The sequence below is a fragment of the Austrofundulus limnaeus genome, unplaced genomic scaffold (genome assembly GCF_001266775.1).
Source record: "Austrofundulus limnaeus strain Quisiro unplaced genomic scaffold, Austrofundulus_limnaeus-1.0 Scaffold141, whole genome shotgun sequence".
Classification (NCBI taxonomy): domain Eukaryota; kingdom Metazoa; phylum Chordata; class Actinopteri; order Cyprinodontiformes; family Rivulidae; genus Austrofundulus; species Austrofundulus limnaeus.
This window is the reverse complement of record NW_013952543.1, coordinates 482,403-490,121: the sequence shown is the minus strand read 5'-3', so window position 1 is coordinate 490,121 and position 7,719 is coordinate 482,403. Positions and strand designations below refer to the sequence as shown.

The 7,719-nt window shown below is 36.7% G+C and overlaps 1 protein-coding gene across 1 annotated transcript in view; it reads left to right on the top strand.

The window, feature by feature from the left end:
- nemp1 (nuclear envelope integral membrane protein 1) overlaps nt 1-7,719 on the top strand; it is a 14,204-nt gene that overhangs the window by 1,252 nt on the left and 5,233 nt on the right. Inside the window, exons 2-6 of the mRNA XM_014016231.1 lie at nt 634-755; nt 4,760-4,976; nt 5,067-5,139; nt 5,227-5,320; nt 5,430-5,544. Coding sequence (XP_013871685.1) covers nt 634-755; nt 4,760-4,976; nt 5,067-5,139; nt 5,227-5,320; nt 5,430-5,544 — 621 coding nt within the window. The remainder of the gene's footprint in view (nt 1-633; nt 756-4,759; nt 4,977-5,066; nt 5,140-5,226; nt 5,321-5,429; nt 5,545-7,719) is intronic.

Genomic DNA, 7,719 nt, shown 5'->3' with positions numbered 1-7,719 from the left:
TATATAATCATTGTAATAAGCAGCTGTCTTGACTGAAAGTATTCATAACATGATCGTCTCTGACACGAGGCTCCTGTTGATGGTCACATTTAACGACTTTACTAATAGTTCACTTTGGTTTAAGGTTACACTCTTCCATCAAGACACGTTTTACAAAGCAAATAGAGAGAAAATATATAGAGACTGTCAGGGATAAAGACACATTTGTGTAGATTTTGTGCACAATTTTTTTTATTACTGAAGCTATTTGACAAATATTTACTTACTTATGCATTACAGTTTAATATTAGTAACATAATTCTCAAACAGCAAACTGTTTTTTGTGCGATCTGCTATGTCAGTCCAAATTTTCTATTTTGAAATAAAGAGGTCAAAATTTAAAATGTGTTTTTTTCAATTTATTGATTAATAAAAAAAAATAGAATGATTAATCAATTATTATAATAATCATTAGTTGCCCTACATAAAATCAAACACTGTAGTTATCATATAAATAAGATGGATCTGTTTTAGCCAATGGATAATAAGTAACTGTTTGACAAGATTATTTTATAATCACCATTCCAGCCTAGGAAGTAAAAATTCACGATTCAGCATATTTGAGTTAAGCATGTCTTTGCTTGTCTGATCCAGGTAACACACCTCCAATAACTGATCTGCAAGATGGAGAGGACTACATCATGTCAGGGTCTAACCGGTTCTGCTACAAGAACTCAGTAGTGCCGACCTGGAGGCAAACTTGGACAAGAATTCAGGTACATTATTTTATTATTACCCAGCCACCACAAGGTAAACAACATGTCACATACATCTCAGTCTGGGTTAGTTAAGGCCAAATTCTTACCTATGTGCAGTTTACTGTGTGTTTCTGTGGGTACAACTCCAAAACTGCGCTGCACCAAAATTACAATCTGAACCAGCCAATTTCCATAATGACTAAAGTATCTTACAAGGACCAGCACACAGTAGCAGCATTGCAAGCCAAGACATTTCAGTTTAGTTTGTTAACATTTATTCATGGATTTTTTTTACTTTATTCATTTTTTACCCTTTTACAAACAAACAACAAACAGAAAATAAAATGAAATACAGTTAAATGGAGGTGACAGCAACCAGTTCTTATTTAGGCAAAAACAATTCAATCTACAGCAATTATTGACATTTTATAAGTTATCTATTTGTCCCATTTTTCTTTAAATTCTACCTCTTTCAGTTTTAGGATAAAGACTATTCTTTCCATCAAAATTTTTTCTTGCATCCATCGTCAGGCCTGGGGCCGCGGTTCAGGGTTGAGCCACCTTCTTGTTATTGCTTAACTCGTTAACATCAATCATACAGACTGGTCTTTGTGGCTATCACAAATGGTTACACAGAGCTGGATGCACATATAGACGTTTACAACACGTAAATGTTTTTACATTAGAACTCAGTTTTCTGTTGTTGAAGGTTTCTAGTCATGTGATAGGGAGAACCAGCTTGCCTCTAGGCCTGGGAGTGTCCAGGAGTCGGATTTATAAAACTGGCGTACGCACAATATGAGCCCAGAAACTTGCGTACGCCACTTTTTACGCCAAGGTTGTGATTTATAAAATCCAAACTTGACGTGAAAATGTGCGGTGCCTCACGCCAGCTCTGACCCATGCGTACGCTCATTTTGGAGACGTGAAACTGCGACACAGATGGTGAAGTGAGGAATTTGAGCCGCACTGTGTAATGATCACTGTCAGATATTTAATTTACCTTCATAATCAGACTTAAATTTTTATTCAACTTTATCATCAGCTTTCTTAACAGTAATATTTATGCTTCTGCTGCTGCTGAGCCGTGAGGACCTTTGAAATAAAAACTTAAATCTTAAAGGGATCCACAATTAGTTGTAACATTAAACTTCATTAGCAGATAACAGAGCAGAGAGGGGGAGGACGGGGAGAAGAGCGGTGAACTTAACTTTATCTGACTTATTTTATTTATTGTTTTTATTGTCCTCTGAGAGAAAATTAATTTGAAGCTGAGTTTTTGAAATAAATCATTAGATTACTCTAAACATCTGTAAACTTGCAAAAAGAGGGAAAATCGGTGTAAATAACAGACAATCTGTTCATGTGAGCAGCTTTCAGCACCTGTCATCCTCCAGACGCATGATGGAGCGTGTCTGAGCCAATCACCTGTCTTGATATTGATCAGCTGACTGATTTAAATACATCTTAACATTCATGAGGTACTTTACATTGACTGTTTATGGTTGAGTGTGGGCGTGTAGAGGGTAGAACCTGAGGCGGGAACTTGTGCRCAAATTAAGAGGCACAGCTGTGATCTATGAAAGGAAAAWGCGGTGAAACGTGCGTACGCACGGTTTTATAAATCGGAATTTTTTTGGCGTACGCCATTTTCGTCTTTTGGCCGTACGTTCATTTTTAGTATGGTTTCCACGCAATCCTTTATAAATCTGACCCCTGAGCCCTCATGCACAAAGGATTGCGCAGCTTTCACAGTAAAAGTTGGCGTACGGACAAATTTAGAAAAGTGCGCCGTACCAAAAAAATCAGATGTACAAAACCGTACGCACTCAGGTTCCTGCACAGCTTTCCTTTATACATCCCAATGTGGAACTGAGCACACGTGAGACACCTCCCCTGACACGCCTCCGTTTAAATATGTAAAATAGATGTAAATGTGTCCAGCATGTGAGATTCTCCTCAGATTGTAAATGATTTTTAAATGCAGGAAAATTATACATTAAATGGAGAATGAGTGAGAAAATTGTCTAAATAAATAGTAGGGTGTAAAAATGAGTCTGTCACTCACAAAAGTGTGTGCATGTGTGTGTGTGGAGATGCTGTCTTCAGCGGCACATGAGGCTGAGATACATTTCCACCTTCTTTAATAATTGACTGTAAACACAGAGGAACTTAGGAGTTTGGCAGAACTTAGAAAAATATTTATTAAATAGAAGAAGTGAAGAAACGTGCCGCAGTGCTACGAGTTTCTGCTGAGGTGTGATTAATGCTTTAGTATCATGAAGTTTCTCATTCAGCTGCATGGCTCGCCTCAGAACTGCAGTAAAATACCTGATTGTAATTTGTTCAGGGTGATACAAAAAACAACCAAAAAATAAATAAATAAAATAAAACACGCTGTCCTTACGCTGTCTTTCTCCTTGTGGTGAAATCATCCTGCAGAACAGCTGACATTGTTTCACAATTACGCACAACTTTACACAGCAACAAATCTATTGTCTGCGTCTTGTGGAGCTGAGGAGTCATCACAGCTGAGCTGTTCTGAATTAATCTGCTGAGTTGACAAAGTTTTTTTCTCAGTGAGAATTAAAATCATGTTTCTTAGACAATTCACGCATTTTATTTTCCTCAGCTGTGTGTGCGCCTCGCAGGCCTGCGCTCTGCGTGTGTTTTCAACTATGTGACAAATATAAACACTACAGTTTACAGACTGGACTGAGGTTCTTGGATCATTTTTAAGCTGCTCTGTTTTCTTGTCTGAGGTTAAATGATTTTCAGTCCCGGGGTTCAGTTTCATGATCATTCAAGTTTCAACAATAAAAACTCAACACCGTGTTCAGACGCTCCTTACATCCATAAAACACAACAAAGTCATATTTCTGTGGATTCAGGTCAGATTTGTGACTTTGTGGGTTAAAACTGTCGACTGAAAAACTTTGCGTGGCTGCCGCACATTCTCACGGCAGGTGAAAAAGTGACGCCACGTTGGTTTTGATATATCACAACGTGGGCGTAGAACCTGGCACACGCAACTTTTTTTATGCGTTTATACATGAGGGCCCAGAACCTGAAGGAGTTGTTAAACTTCCTGCCTGGGGCGATCCACGACTAATTAAATGGCTGAGGCTATTAGGGGTGTAAGAATATATCGCTACACTGAAATATCGCGATATTTCATATCCAGATACTGTATCGATATTCTAAAGCCCTGTATCGATATTTAATTAAGGTTTWAAAWKKYMAMYTWYMYKCCAKCCGTTCAWTTTTATGTTGTAGTTCAGCCTCTGACCACTAGTTGGCAGCAGTGAGCCAGCCTTTTGGCTCCTCTACTTCTTGAGCACCAGAGAGTAAAGGTAGCATTAGCATTGTGAGTAAACATTAGCTTCATGCTCCGATAGCTGAATCTGAGCAGAAAAGACCGACACCCTCTGCYTTCTAAGCTGAGGTAAGGTTACAAACAGTTACTTATTTGTCAGAATGTCTGTATTTTAAACCAAAATTAAGCGTCTCGTGCGCTCTTTTTTCCAACTTTAGTCAGCCTTCACGTTACAGAAAGCTAGCGCATGTCTATGTAATAGAATTTTCTGAGAGAATGGATTTTGGTTTTTCTTTTTTTTTCCAGTTAGAGGTTTTTATTTAATAGAATTTTTGGACCAAAAAAATCGCAATATATCACCTTGCTTACAGTATCGCGATATATTGGGATATATCGTATCGTGACCCGTCTGTCATGATGTGTATCGTATCGCCAAATTCTTGCCAATACACAGCCCTAGAGGCTATTAACCTAGCCCATGGGTACTTTGTATGGCTTCGGTTCTTACATTTCTTCTTACATTCAAGTCTTAATTCTGTATTTGTTGCCTTGTCCTTTACACACATTTGAGTAACTGAGCACAATATATTTTACACTAACATGAAAACTAAGAATGAAATTATTTTATTAGTGTTGAAAACAAAGTCATAAAGAGACAACAATGTGGATTTTTTTCTTTCTTTGTCGCACATCTCATTTCTGACAGGTGAAAGTTTGGAGTTCCAAAGTATTTAAGGTAGAAACTGTGGAAGGTGAGGAGGAACTGCAGGAGCTGGAGCGCTTCACTTTCTGGAGCTGGTTTCAGAGTTTATTACGCGAACAACACAATGAAACGACCATTAACATCAACCTGTTCAGCAAAAAGACCTGCTTCAAGATCGACCCCACCGCAAACACCAAGTACACCGTCAAACCGGTTCGCAGTAAGTGGAAAAACAAACCAAAACAAAAACATGTACATGACTGTTAATGAGAGAGAAATGACCAGATTTCTTTTTTTCTTCTTCTTGTAGAGTTTGATATCTACCTATTTTTGGTGTTCCTCTCTGGGGCGCTGTTGTTTGTCTTTGCAGACTCTCTGAGCAGGTATTTGTGTTTGATAAACAAATGTTTCGTTTTCAGATTTTGCTGGATAAAATAGTAATTATATATTTCTTTTTGTTATGGCTGCAGGAGTCCAGCTTTCTTCTACTCTGCTGGGATGAGTACAGGCATGATCGCCTCTCTCGTCATTCTTGTCTTCATCCTGGCACGCTTTATGCCAAAGGTACGGTTTTTAATTTCTTTGCAGCTTACATCACATTGTGAGTAAAATGAACTTGAGTTCAATGCTTGATTTTTGGACGTTTTGTGTTGTTTTGTTTTGTTTTCCACAGAAAAGCCCATTTTATATGGTTGTAGTTGGCGGCTGGTCATTCTGTCTTTACGCCACCCAGCTTGTCTTCAGGAACCTCAAAGTAATTCTGCGAGAGCACTGGCACATGGCATTAGGTACAGACTTCATGTAGATGCTAACTTTATGAAAATTAAAAAGGAGATATAAACAATACCAGTGAAATCTAACAGTTTTCTACCTCTGTTGCACATTCAAATAATTATTAGGAGACCACTACAGTCACAAGGAAAAGAGTTTTATGTATCATGACAAAATAAAAATGATCGTAAACAGACTGAATTTATTTAGATTTCACCTCAAGTGTACAAAAACAGATTTTGTGTCATTTATATATATAAAAAAGCCAAAATTAAAGATCTGTTTGTGGGGAAAACTATGTGCACCATCGCTGCTTCCATAGGATTTATCATCTTTAACTACATTATAGAAGTTCTTTTGATTTTGTTTTTGAATATAGGGGTTTTTATCCCATCCTGAGTGACTGAGAATCTTTAGGAAGTAGATTATCCCACTGATGTGATGCTCTGAAAAAGAACACAGTTTGAGCATCTTTGCCACTGATATAACCTGTTTTAATATCAGGAGGAGAAACCACAGTTTGACAAATAATACTGTACTTCACCAAATACACTGCAAAAACAGTACTACTTCAAGGCTTTAGAGTGTGACCAAATTTCCTAATAGTGTGACTAAAAAAAATGTCCGGTCGCACTGGTGCGACCAAGGGGGAGGGGGAGCGGTCGCCTGCTGAAACTAAACGTTTTCATCATGTTCCATAAAAATAATAATAGGGCTGCCACGATTAGTCGATTAATCGATGACTAGATGACTAATTTAATAATCGATTAATCGTTTTCTTTTTTTTGTTCTTTATTTYGTTTTTYTCTCCAAACTGCTTTGACACCTTCCACTGCCACATCTGCCTTTCTGTCCTTGACACACATGCACAGTAGTGGTAACTGGGGTAGGCCGTGGACGTCACAAGACATTATACAGACAGGCTCTGGTATCATGGCTACCTGACAACGGAGCTCAAAGTGTGGGATCATTTTAAGAAAATGAAAGAGAAACCTGTGCAATATCTGCAGAGCAGAACTTGTCTTCCACAGCAATTATTTTTAGTTAGCATATAGCTAAAATCTAACGATGGTTATACAATAGCAGCTGCATTCTGGCACGATAAGCTCTGTTTTATATTCAATTAACATATGATCCGATTAGCCGACTAATCGAAAAAAATAATCGATGATCAATCAAAAAAAATAATCTTTTGTGGCAGCCCTAGTTTTTACATCTAAAAATGATATTTCATTATTTTAATCTATTTTCCTCATTCAGCAAACTATTAAATTTCTGTTATGTTTCATGTAGGAGAAATACACATTTTTTTCAGTCAGAATTTAACACAGCTGGCAAAATAAATTGTTAAAATATGTATTATGTGCTTCTGTTTTTTTAATTCAGCAGATTATAAAAAATCCTTCATTTTAAGGGAAGMCCCTCTTGATTCAAGAGAAAACTCAGTTTTTTAAAAAATGGCTGCTTATTAATCAATTGTTATCAATCTATAAGATACATCAACTTCAGATTAATTCATTATCAATAACTTGCGTCCTTAAGGAGTTAACTTAATTTATATCTACTCATATTCATGTAATTAAGCTTTTAATGATTTGGCCGATTAATCGATTAATCGAAAAAATAATCAACAGATTAATCGATTATTAAAATAATCGTTAGTTGCAGCCCTAATCTTGTTAATTTAACTGTCAGGGTCTACTCTGTGAGCAGCAGATCATTTGAGCAGGACGAGGAAGCTTATGTGTATGGCAAACTGCTTTTGCACTTAATCGACTTCACCACAGTTACATTCCAAGTATCTGCTCAGGAGGATAAAACTAGACATATTAGATATTTAAGTGAAATAATATAAGATAATAAGATTCAACTAATGATGAAGTTGCAGACTTTTATGTGTTATTATTTAAAAAATGTGCACAACCTTCTAATAAATATCATTAATATTTCTGTTATTAATCATTATTCTCTGTTCATCATTCTGGTTTATCCGAGGCCAAAGATCCATAGTTGTCCATCTGAGGGGCATGTGTCTAAAAAAAACTTAACCATGAAATGTTTAATATGTTTATAAGACATTCAGCCCTTAAACATTTGCACTTAGAATTTTATAGAATCACTCTAAATACTTTTCAGTAAATTAAATGTCTACAATTCTGGTTCAAATAAAGAACTTTATGTTTACTAGATTG